Consider the following 20225-nt stretch of genomic DNA (forward strand, 5'->3'; position numbering starts at 1 on the left):
GCCGAATTTGTGATAGCTACTGATGGAGTCAAAAACTGATGGAGTAATAAAAGTGGAGTCTTTTGCTAACGTGGTTAGCTAATAGATTTACATATTTTGTCTTCCCTGTAAAACATTTTAAAAATCGGACATGTTGGCTGGATTCACGAGATGTGTACCTTTCATATGCTGTATTGGACTTGTTAATGTGTGAAAGTTAAATATTTAAAAAATATATATTTTGAATTTCGCGCCCTGCACTTGAAGTGGCTGTTGTCATAAGTGTACCGACGTCGGGCTTGCACGCCAAACAGGTTAAGAGAGAAAATATCATACTGTACCTCAAGACTGGAGGTATAGAGCGAGGTTCTCACACACCTCAGAAGTTGTGCTTCCAGGCAGGTTGCCAAGGGCAATCCTTTCTAATGAGCACAGAATGAACGGCAACCCGACAACAAAGGCAGAAAAGATTTCTCAGTGCAAAATATTTCACAAAACATTTTTGCTTTTAAAACGGCATATGATCTGATGGATTATTGAAGGGAGTGTATTACTAATATAGGAGCATGTAGTCCAATGGTTAAAGAGGTGGACCAGCAATCTCTGTTCCAAATACCAGGTCAGAATCGTATCCTGGAATGATAGATGAATGAGGGGATAAACCAGAAGACACATTTCTATTTGCTATGGACAATCGCCTTCTACCTCTGTCTACAGGTAATGGAGTTACTTATCCTGGACTCACCTATACTCCCTCCACCTAGCTCTACAGTAAAAGCTTGTCCATTGTCCACAATACACCTACATGGTAAAAATACCAAGATGCATTACCTGCAGATAACATGATTGCATGTAGTAGTTTTGCAAACACCAAATTTCACACATGGTACGCAGCTAACAGAAAATTCTCAATCAATGACTCTAAGCCCCACTTTTTTTCATTCAGATTGATGCTTGGCTTAGTTTGTCCATCATGATACAAACTGTTCCAGGTAAGTGAATTGCACAAAATGTCAGCATGCATTACAACCAATGGATTAAACTAACCATATAATGTGGGTTGTGATTTGAACTAAGCTTTTGTGGCATTTCTGAGTGATGTTCTTCAAGAATAGATAGGTATGTATCATTCATTGAAATTATCAAAGAACTGCAGTAAATATCACAGATTTGGCCTTCAACAAGCAAACCTCCACACACTGATACTACAGACTACACACTGATACTACAGACTACACACTGATACTACAGACTACACACTGATACTACAGACTACACACTGATACTACAGACTACACACTGATACTACAACGCATATCCCTCTTCCCTCCTAGTTGCAGTGTTTGCTGCGTTGGTATCTACCTCCAGCAGGTGAAGAATGGTAGAAGATTATGGTAGACTGCAGTCATCCCCATCCTGATCTGAGACCCAGGACTAAAGGTCAAAGAGTAACACCCAAACAAACAACCAGGGAGACCATGCAAACAGGCAAATACAGTTTGCAGGTGAATCATACTCTTTAGAAAAAAAGGTTCCTTATTGTACCAAAAAGGGTTCCATCGCTTGCTTCATATATGGAACCCCTAAAAGTGATATATAGAACCCTTTTATAGGGTTCTTTGATCAGAACCCTAGAGGTTCTTAATCACTGAACCAAAATGGTTCCATATAGAACTCAGCATGAGGCCATTTATGAATTATGGCTACTACTATTAAATAGTACAATTTGATGCTAAGAATATAATTTAATAAATAATTAAATAATGAACAAAAGAATACCAGCCTAGTGTTTTTTTTGTTAGAATGATGGCCCATGTCAATTCTGGCTGACTTTTTTACAATTAAATAGTATTAGTTACAGCAAACAACAAAAATGTGGCTTATGCTCCTTTCTCAACCTCCACAAATAGCAGTCCTCACACATACAGTTGAGATGAGCATGTTGTGGGGTTAAGGGCCTTGCTCACGGGCCCAACGGTAGGGGAATGTTTTGAGGATGTGAACCGAGCAGCCCTCCAGTTGTCAAATTAATTCCGCTCCTTTCGGGCACAAGTCCAACTCCTGCCACAGCTCCAGCTCCTGCTACAGGTCCAGCTCCTTAGCCGCTGGGCTATCTACTGCCAGTACAGTATGGGTTGTTGCCTGACTGGTTCCAGAGAAAAATCTAAGCATGAGTTAATCTGCCAAAATGAAGACAACATGCTATTCAGACATATCATTACTATGATGTAGAACAGGGCTATTCAACTCTTACCCTACGAGGTCCGGAGCCTGCTGGTTTTCTGTTCACCTGATAAATAACTGCACCCACCTGGTGCCCCAGGTCTAAATCAGTCCCTGATTAGAAGTGAACAATAAAAAAAAAGCAGTGGAACTGGCTTCGAGGTCCAGTCGAGCTTGAGGGATGTAGAAAAACAATTTACATGCAGTTGTCAGCAGCAGCCAAAAGAGAGACCCTCTGCCTCTGATAGTTGGGTTACTGTCAGACTGAGCAAAACAGAGATGTATGGTAAAAGTCATGTAAAGATTAACCTCTTAGATTAACCCTTTAAAAAAAAAAATCGCCTAAAATGAGATGGGCACTTGAGTTCTCATTAACAGAGTGAGACTGAGACAAACTCTGGCGATCGGGGTCTTGATGGCAACCCTTGGTGAGAATTGAATCGATGGCGGCGCTCTACCTCCAGACCACAACCAGACATCAAATGAGCATAAAGTAATGGTATCTGGCCGAGATATTCCCACTGGTATATGAATCTGTACCAACTATAGGCTACAGTCTAAACACATATAAACGTGCAATGAAATCATATGCATATGTTTTTACACAGGTAATATACAGACATACAGTCATTGTCACGTTGACAATTGAAGACTTATGCCACATGGTCAGTCATCAAGGCTCTCTCTCTCTGTCTGAGTGCACACCTTAAATCAACACTCTACTCCACTGCATCTACTCTCCACTCCCAACCTTTGCTTTAAAAATCAAATCAAATTGTATTTGTCACATGCGCCGAATACAACAAGTGTAGACCTTACCATGAAATGCTTACTTACAAGCCCTTAACCAACAATGCAGTTCAAGAAATTGAGTTAACTAGGCTATTGAATCACCAAGACTTATTATACATAATTTACTATAAATAATTAAAACATACCTCATCTCGGTCAGCAACAGTCTTCCAAACGACAAGCGGTACAGGAGCACCAAGTCTGGGAGCAAAAGGATCCTAAACAGCTTCTACCCTCAAGCTATAACACTGCTGAACATCAAATGGCTACCCAGACTATTTGCATTGATCCCTTTCTTTTTTTACACTGACTTTCTTGCACTGGCTCTAACCACCCACCCACCCACCCACCCACACACACACAGCCTTGTACAACTAACCTGGGGACACAAAATTCAGTCCCATTCAAAATCCTATTTTCCCTAACCCTAACTCTAATCCTTACCCTAAACCTAACCCTAAAATCTGACCTTAATCCTAAACCTAATTCTTACCCTAACACTAATTCTAACCTTAACCTTAAACCCCCTAGAAATAGCATTTGACCTTGCGGGGTCTAACAAAATGTCACCAGTTGGTCAAATATTTGTTTGTTTACTATTCTGGTCCCCACAAGTATTGTTAAACATGGTGGTGGCTGCATCATGGTATGGGTATGCTTGTCATCAGCAAGGACTAGGGAGTTATTTAAAAAAAAAACGGAATAGAGCTAAGCACAGGCAAAGTCCTAAAGAAAAACCTGGTTCAGTCTGCTTCCCACTAGACACAGATTCACCTTTCAGCAGGACAATAACCTAAAACACAAGGCCAAATAGTTGCTCACCAAGACAACATTGAATGTTCCTGAGTGGCCTAATTACAGTTTTGACTTTAATCGGCTTGAAAATCAAATCTACCTGTAATTGCTGCCAAAGTTGATTCTGACATGTATTGACTCAGGATTGTGAATACTTATGTAAATGAGATATTTCTATATTTCATTTTCAAAAAATGTACAAACAATTCTAAAAACATGTTTTTACTTTGTCATTACGGGGTATTGTGTGTACAGTTGTGGACAAAAGTTTTGAGAATGACACAAATATACATTTTCCAAAAGTCTGCTGCCTCAGTTTGTATGATGGCAATTTGCATATACTCCAGAATGATATGAAGAGTGATCAGATGAATTGCAATTAATTGCAAAGTCCCCCTTGCCATGCACATGGACTGAATCCCAAAAATTAATTTCCAATGCATTTCAGCCGTGCCTAAAAAAAGGACCAGCTGACATGTCAGTGATTATCTCGTTAACATAGGTGAGATTGTTGACGAGGACAAGGCTGGAGATCACTCTGTCATGCTGATTGAGTTTGAATAACAGACTGGAAGCTTCAAAAGGAGGGTGGTGCTTGGAATCATTGTTCTTCCTCTGTCAACCATGGTTACCTGCAAGGAAACACGTGCCGTTCATCATTGCTTTGCACAAAAAGGGCTTCACAGGCAAGGATATTGCTGCCGGTAAGATTGCACCTCAATAAACCATTTATCGGATCATCAAGAACTTCAAGGAGAGTGGTTCAATTGTTGTGAAGAAGGCTTCAGGGCGCCCAAGAAAGTCCAGCAAGCGCCAGGACCGTCTCCCAAAGTCTATTCAGCTGCGGGATCGGGGCACCACCAGTACAGAGCTTGCTCAGGAATGGCAGCAGGCAGGTGTGAGTGCATCTGCACACACAGTGAGGCAAAGACTTTTGGAGGATGGCCTGGTGTCAAGAAGGGCCGCAAAGAAGCCACTTCTCTCCAGGAAAAACATCAGGGACAGACTGATATTCTGCAAAAGGTACAGGGATTGGACTGCTGAGGACTTGGGTAAAGTCATTTTCTCTGATGAATCCCCTTTCCGATTCTTTGCTGCATCCGGGAAAAAGCTTGTTCGGAGAAGACAAGGTGAGCGCTATCATCAGTCCAGTGTCATGCCAACAGTAAAGCATCCTGAGACCATTCATGCGTGGGGTTGCTTCTCAGCCAAGGGAGTGGGCTCACTCACAATTTTGCCTAAAACACAGCCATGAATAAAGAATGGTACCAACACATCCTCCGAGAGCAACTTCTCCCAACCATCCAGGAACAGTTTGGTGACGAACAATGCCTTTTCCAACATGATGGAGCACCTTGCCATAAGGCAAAAGTGATAACTAAGTGGCTCGGGGAACAAAATATCAATATTTTGGGTCCATGGCCAGGAAACTCCCCAGACCTTAATCCCATTGAGAACTTGTGGTCAATCCTCAAGAGGCGGGTGGACAAACAAAAACCCACAAATTCTGACAAACTCCAAGCATTGATTACGCAAGAATGGGCTGCCATCAGTCAGGATGTGGCCCAGAAGTTAATTGACAGCATGCCAGGGTGGATTGCAGAGGTCTTGAAAAAGAAGGGTCAACACTGCAAATATTGACTCTTTGCATCAACTTAATGTAATTGTCAATAAAAGCCTTTGACACTAATGAAATGCTTGTAATTATACTTCAGTATTCCATAGTAACATCTGACAAAAAATATCTAAAGACACTGAAGCAGCAAACTTTGTGAAAATTAATATTTGTGTCATTCTCAAAACTTTTGGCCACGACTGTAGATGGGTGAGAATAAACATATATTTCATCAATTTAGAATTCAGGCTGTAACAACAATATGTGGAATAATTCAAGGGGTCTGAATACTTTCTGAAGGCACTCTAGTTTGCAACAGCACAGGTTTGTATGAATTCTTTTGCTGTTTGCCACTCAGACTTCGGCAACAATGTTACTAAATATGAATTTGATCTCCCCCTGCCATAGAGAGCTAACGGTGTCAGACGTCAGCTAGCCATTTTTCTGACCAGGCGAAATCACGCAGCAGCAGCATTTATAGGTATATAAATGTCAATGCAAAACAGCTGAAACAAATTAAAAGGGAGTCCTAGAAGTCATTCCAGAGTTTGATGTGACTGGGTTAGCTTTTGTTACCTGTTGTTTAAAAAAAATCTCCATTACACTCTAGAGTATGGGTAGAACCCTCATGGGTATATATACATAGCCACAGGAAGTAGGGGTGCTGAGGGTGTTGCAGCACCCCCTGAATAATCTGAATAGTAAACAAATATTTAAAAAATACATTTTCGAAAAATGTGCAAAAATGTGCCTTTTCTAGTCCTGTACTAGAGGGACCGATATAAAAAAAATGCATATATAGTGGAGGAGAGGTCTTTTTGATGTGGAGCATATATAGTGGAGGAGAGGTCTTTTTGAGGTGGAGGTAAGAGGTGCTTTGGACATGGAGGATTCATTGGGCTGGTAGCAGAGAGAGCAAAGGCCTCTGGGTACGATGGTCAGGGGTGGCAGGGTGATTAGGGGGATAAGGGTGCTTATATTGCAATAACAACACTGTAAAAATTGACATTGTTTATTCATGGGTTTCTGACAGGTTTTCATAGTTTTCAGGCACGTTGAGAAAGGAAAATATAGTGTTTTGATGTGCTTTTGACTTACACATCTAAATGCTTTTCACTCTTTCAAAAGTAAAATTTGCAAAAATGTAAACTGAAGAAAAAGTATTGAGGGAACGGGTGTGTTTGAATGAAAGAAAACAATGATTGACAGGGGGATGATAAAAAGTGTGACACATCCTGTCTGTGTATTATGGTCCACCACTGTTCAGTTGGCTGTAAATAAATGACTCACCATCACACAATTTGCAGAGTTCTATGTCAAAGCTGAAGTGCTGCACACGTGAGTGACAACAAAGATAGACTACAATTGAAGGCTTATAAAAGAACGAAGGGGAGAGTTACACAAAGAACGAAAGAACGATACACTTATTGAGGCAGCAGAGTGAGATATTGAAAGTGGCTGCCACATATCTCTCAAGTTGCTCAAAGTGATTATTGAACACTGCCTAATGAATCCCGGAGCATATAAAGCAAAGGAGTCACAAATTCAACTCGCATGACAATTTGTGCAAATGTTTAATAATCTGTCCTGGTATAAAGCAATATTCAATACAAATAGGATTCCTTATTCTTTGCAATGAACAAGATAGTAATGCGGGGGACATTGAACGGCATACAAATTACATTGAGCTCTCAAAGTGAACCCTAGTGCTCATGAGGGAAACACACACATACAGAGAAGTTATTTGCTTTAGGTAGAAAGTGCTAGGTGCACCTGCAAAGTAATGTAGGCAAACTGACAAAGTGCTTGGTGTGGTATCACCATTGTTAAAAAATATCTACCTGTATTTTCTCCCAACAAAGTTGTATTATATGCATATCTACATGGTTTTTATCGAACGTAAACAGTACAAATGCAAACAAATATATCTTTACAGCTCTACAGAGAGATCCTGAGACAGAGGATAGGCAATATTGAATGCACACTTTATCCTGCAAGTACACAGTGTAAGGCTCTCGACTCTGTATCGCACTCAATGCATATTTTGCGAAGTGGGGCACGCCATTCTAATTTTGGAATGAAGGAGAGGATAACATGAAAATATCCACAGTATGGTCCTGGAGGACTGATAGGGATCTGGTCAAAAGTAGTGCACTATATAGGGAATAGGGTGCGAAATGGGAAGTATTAAATGTTTCATCAGTAGCTAGTGAAACAATTGCAACAACAATCGTAAGAGAATGTCGAGGGGCAACATAGTAGCATGTGTTGACCTTTGAGGAAGAGCTGTTTCCTAGTCATGTCATTTGGCATGACAAGGTCTGAGGAAAATCTGTGTTTCACCACACCACACTACGATTAAGTGTGTCTGTTTTTCATCATAATAAAGCAATCCCAAAAAATAACTGCATGGACAAAATCTATACACTGTTGAAGCAGGTAGACCAATCACTTACTTGCCCTTATTTCACTCTGCAATTGCATTATATGTGTTATTTACGGTTAACATTTGCATAATAACATAGTATAACATTACTGTGCCAGCTGGCAGAAGTAAAACAAACTAAATCTATCTACAAGCTTAGACCTGAGATACACAGCGCTAGGTGCTGTTCAGTGATAGAATATGAGGTGAACGTTGGGACTCAGGCGTTCTCTGGGACAGGTGAGTTCTGAGTTTTCATTGGCATTTCGTCGGACACGTCCACTTTGTTGTCATAAGTAGCATGTTTGTCCTCCTCATGTTGGTACCTGGCAAAGTTGACAAAGACCTGGGGATGAAGACAGGGTGGTAAGAGTAGATGCAGGAGGGCCTTGCATGTCACATGCACACACAAATCTGTTCATATGAATGGGTTTCAGTTTAGTTTGTTTGTAGTTGGTTTGGTTTTCAGAATGATTAAAAAATGTCAACCGAAAGTCAATCAACGTATCCGATCTGTTCATTCTAATGACATTCCAACAAAACACGTTTCTATAATGTATCCTTAAGTGTCTTACACTCCACTGTGAAACGAGACCGAAGGCATCCTGATAATGATCCCCCCCCAACAACAATATTTACAACATTGTCTTTATTAACCTTGGTCTGTGTAACGGGGTGGGGAAACAACGGTAAAAGCTTGTATTCATCAGGTAAAGTATCAAGAAAAGAAGGAAGCGAAATAAAGCAAAAAGGCCTGTGAAAGCCACCATATATTTTAAGATATGAAGTGACTTTATATGTATAGGCCTAAGAGGAAATGGGGGATGGCCAGATTGTATAACAAATCCCATGTCTCGGATCAACATAACTAATATTACGCCATACTATCTCAGGGAACGAGTGTAGCCACTTAAGCGGAGATTGTTCCTGCAGTGAAACAACAGTTTACAGGGGATGTTTATTCTTCTCCGCCTAGTCCATTAGGCGCTGCCTATGAAGTACATCTTTCTCAACAGTTACAGCCTATAAAATAATGCCACACAATATGCCTACGATCACCTTTGAGGGATAAAACAAGTGCCCTTTTATTTCCTTTGGGCAGCAAAGACAGACAAAAGGAGGAACGATAAAAAGAAACACAAAAAACTTCCACCACCCCTCCTTAGCACTTCCTCCTCCACAGTCATCTTCTGAATCCCTTGTGGAATCAAGTTCACTCTTCTAACTTCAGCGTCAAAGATAAAGGCCGGACTCTGTTTTCAATCAGCCTGGCGTGTTTCATTTGAGATGAAAGGGGAGGGTTCCACCAATTTTCGTGATCCTTTCCGGTTTCAGATAATGTCGGCCATCTTAATTGGAACTAGAAAGTCTTCGTTCGAGACTCAAGAGAAACGTCAGACGGTACGGTAGGTATGTGATACCTTTAATGGAGGAGGAATCTGGGCATTATATCCCATTGAAACACACTTCCTGTTAAATTGAGGAGGACTAGGGCTGTGAAGAACCGTACTGCTGTGCTCTTGGGGATTTTGAGATTGACAGACTAAAGTTTAGCAAATGCAACAGGCTTCCTTACAAAAAAAATGGCTGACAAAACTTCTTTCTATAACTTTACCGGTCACGATCGTCTTTAGGTGAAAGAGAGGACCAAGGCGCAGCGTGATATAAATACATCTTCTTTTATTAGAAGATGAACACTAACTAGACAAAACAACCGTGACGCTACAAAATGAAAGTGCAGACACAAGCTACTAACGTACATAGACAATTACCCACAACCTACCTAATGCCTATGGCTGCCTTAAATATGGCTCCCAATCAGAGACAACGATAGACAGCTGTCTCTGATTGAGAACCATTCCAGGCAACCATAGACTTACCTAAACACCTACACTGAACACAACCCCATGAACTCTACAAAAACTCCCTAGACAATACAACCACCCAAGACGAGACAAACACACACAAACATCCCCCATGTCACACCCTGACCTAACTAAAATAATACAGAAAACAACGATAACTAAGGCCAGGGAGTGACATTACCGTTATGACATCTTATTAAGGAGGGAATGAGGAAGTGTAAAAACAACAACAATGCATTTCTCCATGCCTATCTTCAACCACCTATCAGGGGATTATTTGAATCTTAACCCCAGATGCCATTGGTTGAATGCTGAGAGGCTTAAAACACTTATGCCTTTAGCCTTCCATATCAGAGTTTGACAGCTCTTTATAAAACGGGTTGTATGGATCCTGGGTGTTGATTGGTTGATATGCGGGAGTGGTGGGCCAACAAAATACCATGACTTGTTAATGTCATAATTCCATTGTCCTACAGCCCAGGCAGGAAATTCATGAACTTAATCTCTCTTAATCTCGCTACTATTTGGTTTGCAACATTCTGGGGTTGTTTAAACCTACTTGTCTGCCTCTATGACCTGTGCAACAATGTATCATTTTACAATTGTGATCTCTCCCATGCCAGTAGGCTAGCTAGCCCAAGAATGAATGTGGAACTAATAATTCACCATGGAAACCGTAAACACTCGGAATTCCATTCATTAATTTTCAGCGCAGTGCGGCCTATTGGATATTTATTAAATCATAATTTTATGAAGTTCTTGTCTCTCATCATAATTGAATCTCTGCTAGCTACCGACATGCCAATGATTTGTTTAGCATAGCAACGTCTAATGAATAGAATGATTAGAATTAACGACTCGGTCAAAACATGTAAAAGAACTTCAGAATGCAAAAGTTATCCGATGCGGACCTGGAGGCAAGGGAAATAATGGCTGTGAGTGGCCATCGGTGTGACAGCTCACAAAAAAAGTTATTGGCAGCCTAACATGGAGAACAGAAAACGCTGGAGTACCATTTTAGCTGGCAACGACGTGAGTGGGATGTACCATTCTCTGCCAAAGAAGAGGAAGCACTGGTTGCCACCCACCACAGGCCTTGGATTTGTTTCAGGCCTCAGAACAGCCCTTGTTGGGAGTTGTCACACAATCATTTCTGGGTTTTCAGGCAGTATTACTTAACTTCTCTAGGATAAATAGCATGCCCAATTTCAACTTCCTTCTACTCATCCCCAGAATATAAGATATGCATATTATTAATAGATTTGGATAGAAAACACTCTGAAGTTTCTAAAACTGTTTGAATCATGTCTGTGAGTATAACAGAACTTATGTAGCAGGCAAAACCCCGAGGACAAACCATTCAGAATTTTCTTTAACTGTCTGTTCAATGAGGTTTCATTGGGATACTAGATTTCTAATTGACTTGTTTGCAGTTCCTACCGCTTCCACTGGATGTCACCAGTCTTTGGAAATTGGTTGAGGTTATTCCTTTGTGTAATCAAGAAGTACGGCCATCTTGAACGAGTGTCACTTGAAGTGTACTTTTTGAGAGAGGCGCATGACTCGAAAAGTAGCGTCAGATCGTTGTCTTCCTGTATTGAACACAGATAGTCCCGTCTTCAATTTGATCGATTATTAACGTTTAAAAATACCTACAGTTGTATTACAAAAGTAGTTTGAAATGTTTTGGCAAAGTTTACACGTAACAATTGAGATATTTTGTAGTGACGTTGCGCAAATTGGAAGCTGTTATTTCTGGATCAAACGCGCCAAATAAATGGACATTTTGTATATATATGGACGGAATTAATTGAACAAAAGGACGATTTGTGATGTTTATGGGACATATTGGAGTGCCAACAAAAGAAGCCTGTCAAAGGTAAGGCATGATTTATATTTTATTTCTGCGTTTTGTGTTGCGCCTGCAGGGTTGAAATATGCTACACTCTCTTTGTTTACTGTTGTGCTATCATCAGATAATAGCATCTTATGCTTTCGCCGAAAAGCCTTTTTGAAATCTGACATGTTGGCTGGATTCACAACGAGTGTAGCTTTAATTTGGTATCTTACATGTGTGATTTAATGAAAGTTTGATTTTTATAGTAATATTTTTGAATTTGGTGCACTACATTTTTCTGGATTTTGGCCAAGTGAGACGCTACCGTCCCACCTATCCTAGAGAATTATATACTATAATGTTACATTATATACTATAATGTTCTCTGCGCAAACCATATAATACCCGGAACACATACTGGAACACAATTCTAGGTTGACTACTGTGTATTTGTCAAGGTTGGAAATAATGTATTGTTTGTGAACGCATTCCAACACCCATTCCGAACAAAAGAGCATTCCATATAGCAGAGCTACGTAAGTGGTCAAAATGTTGTCACCAATAACCCACATGGGAGCAGAGATTGCACTATGCTACATAGTCTTATCCTTTAGTGAATATATTTGATATCCCGCAATCTCCTCAAAGGCATTGGATGTGTGCAACTGTGCATGTAATGTTTTCAAATACTAGCATTTCATACGCCACATGTGTCACGTTCCTGACCTGTTTTCCTTGTTTTTGTATGTGTTTAGTTGGTCAGGGCGTGAGTTGGGGTGGGCATTCTATGTTATGTGTTTCTATGTTGGGTTAAATGTGTTGCCTGATATGGTTCTCAATTAGAGGCAGGTGTTTGACGTTTCCTCTGATTGAGAACCATATTAAGGTAGGCTGTTCTCACTGTTTGTTGGTGGGTGATTGTTCCTGTGTCTGTGTCTGTTGCACCACACGGGACGGTTTCGTTTGTTCGTTCGTTTGGCTAGTCTTTTCTGTTCGTGCGTTCTTCGTGTCTATATGTAAGTTCTCAAGTTCAGTTCTGTCTATGTCGTTTGTTGTTTTGTAGTTTGTGTAAGAGTTTTCGTGTTTCGTCTTTCTTTAATAAATTCCATTATGTCTGCATACAACGCTGCGTTTTGGTCCGACCCTTACTCCTCCTCCTCATCCGAGGAGGAGGCATTAGACAGCCGTTACAACATGCAGTATTAACATCTCTTCTCCCACTGTACTCACTACAAACATGTTTCTCCAATCACCTCTAATCTTCTAAGCATTAGTTTATTATAACTTAGACTTCATGCTCCGGTGCTTGTGACTGACATTTAGTTAATAACAGATGGGTATTAACTATGGCATTTGGGTGTTTATTAGATGGCCGCCGACGCGTGGCAAGAAGGACTCAGAGGCGCTCAATTAACCTCGCTGCCATGGCGGTGGAGTCCCAGTGCGCCACACGCGCCACAGTGCACGTTTAAAATACAGGCCATCCCAGTCCACGTCAGCTATATGCTAGTTTGTTCCGTTGTCTTTGAAATGCTCTCTGTAGTGTGTGGTGCAAAAAAAATTACTTTTCTTCAGGGACGAACAGTAGAAATTAAGGTGACACTTAACTGTCCATGTATAAGGGACATAGAAGCTGCATCAGTGTTTACTACTCATTCTCAGACACTAGGTAGCCCTTTGTTTTCCATAAAGGGGAAGATACCGTACCTCTGAAAATGTCTAGTGCTCAAGTTGATTGTGTATTTTCAATGTGTGTATACGTAGTTATAGAGAAACAATGAACAAATGGCGGAAAACAACGCAAATGTGCATTTGATCAGGGTTTCCCAAACTCGGTCCGAAAATGTTGTATGCTTTAAAAGCCAGAATGTCATACTAATTTCTGCTTTTCTTCTACTAGAACTCACTGCACAATATTGAGGAAGAGAGTCGTCATGACAACAGCTGAGAGGAGCTCTGTACCAAAATGAAGGAATGGAGGGAATCAACACAACTGTGTATTAGATGACACATTCTCAGTAGGATGAGACTAGTATGCTGATATTTGTAGCTTATCGTATTCGTTTTTACTAAACAGTACATTCTAAATAGTATGTAGTACGATTAGTATGTAGTTTTAGTAAGTAGCAAGCGAGACAGATTTCAGACAAGGCCACTAGGTTGTTTTAGTAAGTTGTAGGCAAGACACATTTCGGACACGGAACCGTTCTTTCAATAAAGGCATTAATGCCTCAGCCTTAGAGCCGGATCAATATGAATTGTAGTGTGAGCCAGATCTTACAGGTTGGGGTCTATTTTAACAAACCTACAGCAATGGTCAATCTTAGCGCCGGCGGTAGCGCTGTAGGTTCAGGGGTGTGTCAGAAACATTTTCTGCTATTTTTACAATTACCGGGGCACTTGCTGGAGTTGGTGCATAAGGGCTGGGTTTTGATGAATAAACAAGTTGTGGGTGTGTCGAGGCATGACCCCTCACTGGCCAATCAGAACTTGCTCCATGGCGAAATATGTGGTTGTTTCAAGTTCTATGTATTGCCATGGAATCAACTCAAATACCAATGTTAGTCTGTTATAGTTTGTTAAATGGCTTACAGGAACAAAATAACAAAATGTAGACCTATCTTTGCTAAATACATTAATTTGAACCCATTTGCAGTCCACATGAGTCTAAGTAATTGCATTGCTTCAATAGCATTCACAATGGTATAAGTGCAAGGCCTACTGTAAATTGCATTATGGCTGAGCGTGGACAAGCCAAACATTGTCAATAAGCAAGATTAACTTAATTATTGATAAGGTCTAAAAAGAGAACGAATAATTCTAAACTAAACAAAACTTGTTTTAAATAGGCTGTCACACTTACAGGCACCTTCATTTCTCCTTGTGGTCATATAATACTAAAACAACGCAGACTATGGAGGGTTTTACGCACATCCTAACTTTTCACAGTAGCTGGACAAAGATCCAATATAAATAGAAAGGGAGAATGTCCACTCACCATTATACTGCTCCTAAATAGGCCTGTGTTTTATGAACCTAATCGGAAACATCTTACAGATCAGATTTTACCGATCGCATTCACACATCTCCAGAAGTTCCATTGCAAGCACGCCACGGACGTTGTCACCATAAAACCAGGAAGGTGAATCATTCTAATAAGTTCGGTTGTAATAAAATTTAACGAAATGTAAAAAAAAAAAGACACGCATTGCTGTTGAACCAGCCTTCGTTATAGCAGGCCTAAGGGTTTTGAAAATATGAAACGGAAAACAAGCAATTTTTACAGGTTACAGATAACTTCTAAATACGAGGTTCACCGATATTCACAAAGGTTCTCATCTCTCGTTTCATCATGGGCATGGGCACTTAGCCTAAATCACGGAGGGGGTTTTACGCACATCCAATACGGGACCTGCGTGGCTAAAATCATGTGTGCTTGCCTACAATGCATAGATAAAAAGGGTATGTCAGCTGTTTAACTTATTTCAAACTGGATATTTGAATATAGCTTTGGTGATTAAGATTGATTTCCTAGCAGTCTTAGGAGCCAAACCCTTTATCGACAGTCTTGACTACTTCGCGATTGCATTGGTCAGAAAAAATATATATAACTTCATTGAGAGGAGGGGAGGCTATGCTTGGTTTCTAACCAAATACAATTAAATGGGGGAAAAAAGTTTATGTTAATAAATACAAAGTATACAGGCACCCAAAGCACATTTGGCTAATATTGTTGCATGCGCTTATGGGCAGTGTGCATCACAGCTGGATAGGCTGAGTTTCCGCTGTCAAAATTCATTCCATAACCAACTGCGTTACCGCTAAAAGCAGCTTTTGGTTGGTCTTAAATATCCCTATCAGCGCTTCCTGAAATTAGCACTTTGGATCATGTTTTTAATGACACTCCTCAAATATTTCCACCCTGCCCATCTGTGCGCCAGCGAGCTGATAAGACAGGTAAATTAAAAACCTGGCATTAGGGCTGGAAAATGCCAGTGCGTCAGTTTTTACATGACGAAGTTGCAAACTAACGTGCGTTTGACACTAGTGCCGTCTTAACACCAGCCGAAAATAGAACCCTGTAGGTCAGAGCTCTCCTCAATAAATCACCAGCTGAAAGGTGACTGTCTGGTCTCCGGCCCCATAGGTGTTTTTTTTACCCCCTTTGTGTTTTAGTGCAGTGACCTTATAGCCTGCGTGTGATATTTTATTTACGCTGTGATCTGGTAAATATGCTCCATAGCTGCATTGGCGAACATGTTGTTTTTCTCTTGTTTTCTTTCTTTCTTTCTCTCTTTCTTTCATTCTTATTTTCTTTATTATTTTATCTCTTTCTTTCATTCTTTTCTTTCTTTTTTCTTTCCTCTCCTGGCAGGTGCTTTCGAGAGGCTCTCAGGCTGAGGGTTGTTTCTATCTAGGCAGGCCTTCTTTCCCCTCCTTTTCTCCCCAAGGATGAGTGGACAGGTGACCTTTGCTGGGCCCTCTTAAGGTGCTCTAGTCTACCCAGACCCCTCCACTGCTGTGCTAATGTTCATCATTGAGGGTGAGGCACACTCTCCTCTCAGAGGCTTGATTACATCCGATCTCAAGCTTCACACATCCAATTGGAAACGTGAGGTGAGGCAGTTGACATTCAACAGCAAGACTAACAGCATTCAGTGTACAAGTCTTAAAGGAAATGTGTTGTATAGATAATATATGCCTTCATTGCCATAAAAGGGAAGGAAGAAAATGCTCTGTGTGTCCCCACAACATAATAAAATAAAATACCATAGAAACACCCAGAAAAACTACTGAATGAAGGGTTAATCTGGTTACCTGATCCAAAGTGGTCTGGGAGACAGAGTAGTCCTCCACACCCAGCCTCTGCTGATGAGTGGTGAACTGGCTGAAGATGCTGACCAGAGCGCCCTTGCTGAGGGGGAGCTGGTACTGCAGAGTGTTGTGGTGCTTCTCCTTCAGTACGCTACCCGGAAAGGTCTCGTGGACAAACTCCTCCACGGGGCCCAGAGCGGGGGGTGAGCCGCCCACCCTCACGATCACAGTGTAGCCGTCCCCGAACCTGGAGAAAACAGACACTGATGTGTATGTGTTTATTCATTAATCAAAGCATATGGACAGACAAAGGCACAAATACATAGCTACAAATACACACATCAAGCAACGCACAAAGGCACATGTGCATGCAGACACACACAGTCACACACACACAAGCGCCCTAGCGGTGGTGCCCTAGTGTTAACATAAACATGTGATAAAAGAAGGAGGGATAGAGGGATGGAATGTAAGAGAGAGTGAGCGAGGGAGGGGGACGTATAATTTATCTTAATTTCCCCAGCTGGTTGAAAGCTCCCGGTGCATGCGGCGAGTCGAGGAGCAGGTGCGTCACGAGCAGGCAAGAGCGGTGTGAGTCGGCACAACCGAGAAACTTGTGAGTTGTTTGTCTCCTGAAGGAATTTTCCTTACACCTCCTTTTCTCCCATCCTTCTCTTCCCCCTCCCTCCCTTGTTTGTGTTTGTTAATAAGGTGCTGACGCTAGGAGCACTGTCTAAGTCCTGAGTTTGCACAAAGCCATGAGTTGGCATGTAGATTTACCCATGATGCTTTGGGTGTACCTATAAGTAGTGGATCATGGTGTGACATGTGGGGTGCATCCAGACAAACAGTTTCTACACAGGTCTGTAAAAATGATCAAATCTTTACAATACCTGGGGAGTTTAATATCATCTGCGTCCCAAATGGTTCCGTATAGGGAATAGGGTGCCATTTGGGACTCAACCGTAGTGTTTAATATCTGGACTATTTAAGTGTTTAATATCTCAGCAATCACATTAACATTATATAACACTCTGTACAGACTGTGCATATGTGGAACACACCCTGTGCTTATTGACGAGGTTGGGGGGTATAGTGTCTTCTCTGTCATCACACTTGAAACACCTTGATATGAGCCATCTTGGCCATCTTAAAGCCGATCCCAATCTAAGGACATATATTTTCAGGGTATGTATACCTCTGCAAAGTCTAATGTCTCAGTCCCAGTATTTATTTATATGTTTACTAAAAAATAAAAATACAAAAACTGAATGCCTCAAAATAATTAGGTAGGAGTAGTAATTAGTTGTTTGGAGATTATTGTGAATCCAAAATCAGAGTTTTCTGACTCATTATTTCGGGGTCTCTTAAGAATGTACAAACAAAGACATTGTGGCACACGTGATGAGGTTCGCTCATTGAATCCATTTGTATTAAGCGTTGCTCATTCATTCCCTTTCCAATTCAGTAACATGGAGTATTTTGACATGAATAAAAAATATTTCCCGATCATTTCACTGGCACATTAAATGCACCAAAATATGATCCTCATTAAATGCTCCCTCACAGTTGGAATAGGCTACTCTGGACATGTGTTGGTAGTACCCAACTTGCTAACAATTATCAGGTCGCTAATGGCCTGGTACTCAGGGCTCTATTGTCCCTCTAACCACTCTGACATAAATGCAAATACAACCGAAGATCACATCAAACACTTCATCAAAACAGTATGATGATTTAAAAACTCACTTCACTGTGATGATCAATTTGAAGAAACAAGTTTAACAACAGGTTGAAACTGAGTGGAAAACATGGTCGTTGTGGATGTTGTTTCAAATCCAAACAACGAAATGGACAGTGCTTTCTAAGGTGAAGATTAATTCAAAACAACCATACGCATATTACAGCTTATCCATACGCATAGGCCCATATTTGACCCCAAGCCCCCCCCCCCAAAAAAACGGAATTAAAATAATGATTGTGCCATTACACAATACATAGCCTAATAGCCTACCGCATATTACGCACGGCAGAAAGAAACACAGATTTAAGATGTCTTTGGTACATAATTGGTTTAGCCTATACTCCAAAATTCGACAAATTCTAGTCATCGCCTTTGAGTGTGGACTGTTTTATGCATACTGGATGGACTGGTTACCTAATGCTACGCTCCAACATTTCTATCAATGAGTCTGGGAGAGAACATAGGCGATGCTGTTGGTTCATTGATTGTGCAGGGCGGCTTCCAAAGTTAGCCTACAATTACAGTGCATTTGTATTTGATTTTGAATAGCATAGTAATAGGGCATTTTTTATATTTTCATAATCAATAAGCTGACACATTACCTTTAGCTACAGAATATCTCACCACCATGTGCTTCTATCTCCTCCTCTCTCTCCTTCATTCCTTTCTCCAGCGCAGAGAGAAGGGCTGTCAACAGTGTAATGAAATATGTTATGTTGTGAAAACATGTTACTATCGATGTTTCCGAACAGACTTCACATTTCCCAAATGAAGCACTGGGTAGCTGCTGGAACAGGGTTGGGGAGTCTAAAAGAGCAAGAGATGGTCAGCTCGCTTCACGTCCTTAGGAAACTATGCAGTAATTCGTTTTTTTATGTATTATTTCTTACATTGTTAGCCCAGAAAGTCTTAAGTGTTATTACATACAGCCGGGAAGAATTATTGGAAAAAGAGCAATGTTAACTTATCAACATTACGACCAGGAATACGACTTTCCCGAAGCAGATCCTTTGTTCGGAGCTCCACCCTGGACATTGGTTCTAATCCCAGAGGCCGACTCAAAACAACGTTGTCGCCGCAGGAGAGGCAGACGGAGCGGCCTCATGGTCAGACTTAGAAGGCGAGCACCCCATCCACCGCTTCCGAGCATATTACTCACCAATGTACATTCTCTGGACAACAAGGAGGACGAAATTAGGGCACGAGTTGCCTTCCAGAGAGACATCAGAGATTTTAACATTCTCTGTTTCACGGAAACATGGCTCACTCGGGATATGTTGTCGGAGTCGTACAGCCACCGGGTTTCTTGATGCGTTGCGCCGACAGAAACAAACATCTCTTAGGTAAGAAGAAGGGCGTGGGTGTATGCCTCATGTTTAACGACTCATGGTGTAATCATAACAACGTACAGGAACTCAAGTCCTTTTGTTCACCTGACCTAGAATTCCTTACAATCAAATGCCGACCGCATTATCTTCCAACAGAATTCTCTTCGATTATAGTCACAGCTGTGTATATCTCCCCCAAGCAGATACCTCGACAACCCTGAAAGAACTTCACTGGACTCTATGTAAACTGGAAACCATATATCCTGAGTCTGCATTTATTGTATTTAACAAAGCTAATTTGAGAACATTGATTGTTGCACCCGTTCGAGCAAAACTTTGGACCACTGCTTCTCCAACTTCCGCAATGCATATAAGGCCCTCCCCCGCCGTCTATTCAGCAAATCTGACCATGACTCCATCTTGTTGCTCCCCTCGTACAGACAGAAACTAAAACAGGTCGCACCTGTGCTTAGGTCTATCCAACGCTGGTCTGACAAATCGGATTCCACGCTTCAAGATTGCGTCGTTCACGTGAACTGGGATATGTTCTGGGTAGCCTCAGACATCAACGTATACACTGACTCGGTGAGTGAGTTTATTAGGAAGTGCATTGGAGATGTTTTGTTCTCTGTGACTTTTAAAACCTTCCCTAACCAGAAACCGTGGATTGATGGCAGCATTCGTGCAAAACTGAAAGCGCAAAACACCAAATTTAATCATGGTAAGGCGACTGGAAACATGACCGAATACAAACAGTGTAGCTATTTCCTCCGCAAGACAATCAAACAAGCAAAGCGTCAGTATAGA

At 41.1% G+C, this 20225-nt stretch overlaps 1 protein-coding gene across 1 annotated transcript in view; it reads right to left on the reverse strand.

Annotated features, from left to right (window-relative positions):
* Positions 1 to 8049: 8049 nt before the first annotated feature.
* The window catches only part of LOC120048976 (phospholipid-transporting ATPase ABCA1-like), a 301645-nt gene continuing 289469 nt past the window's right edge, over positions 8050 to 20225 (reverse strand). The window contains exons 49-50 of the mRNA XM_038995238.1: positions 16350 to 16593; positions 8050 to 8175 (exon numbers count right to left, since the gene is read on the reverse strand). Of these exons, the coding sequence (XP_038851166.1) occupies positions 8050 to 8175; positions 16350 to 16593 (370 nt within the window). The remainder of the gene's footprint in view (positions 8176 to 16349; positions 16594 to 20225) is intronic.

This window comes from Salvelinus namaycush, chromosome 6 (assembly GCF_016432855.1).
Source record: "Salvelinus namaycush isolate Seneca chromosome 6, SaNama_1.0, whole genome shotgun sequence".
In the NCBI taxonomy this organism is placed as follows: domain Eukaryota; kingdom Metazoa; phylum Chordata; class Actinopteri; order Salmoniformes; family Salmonidae; genus Salvelinus; species Salvelinus namaycush.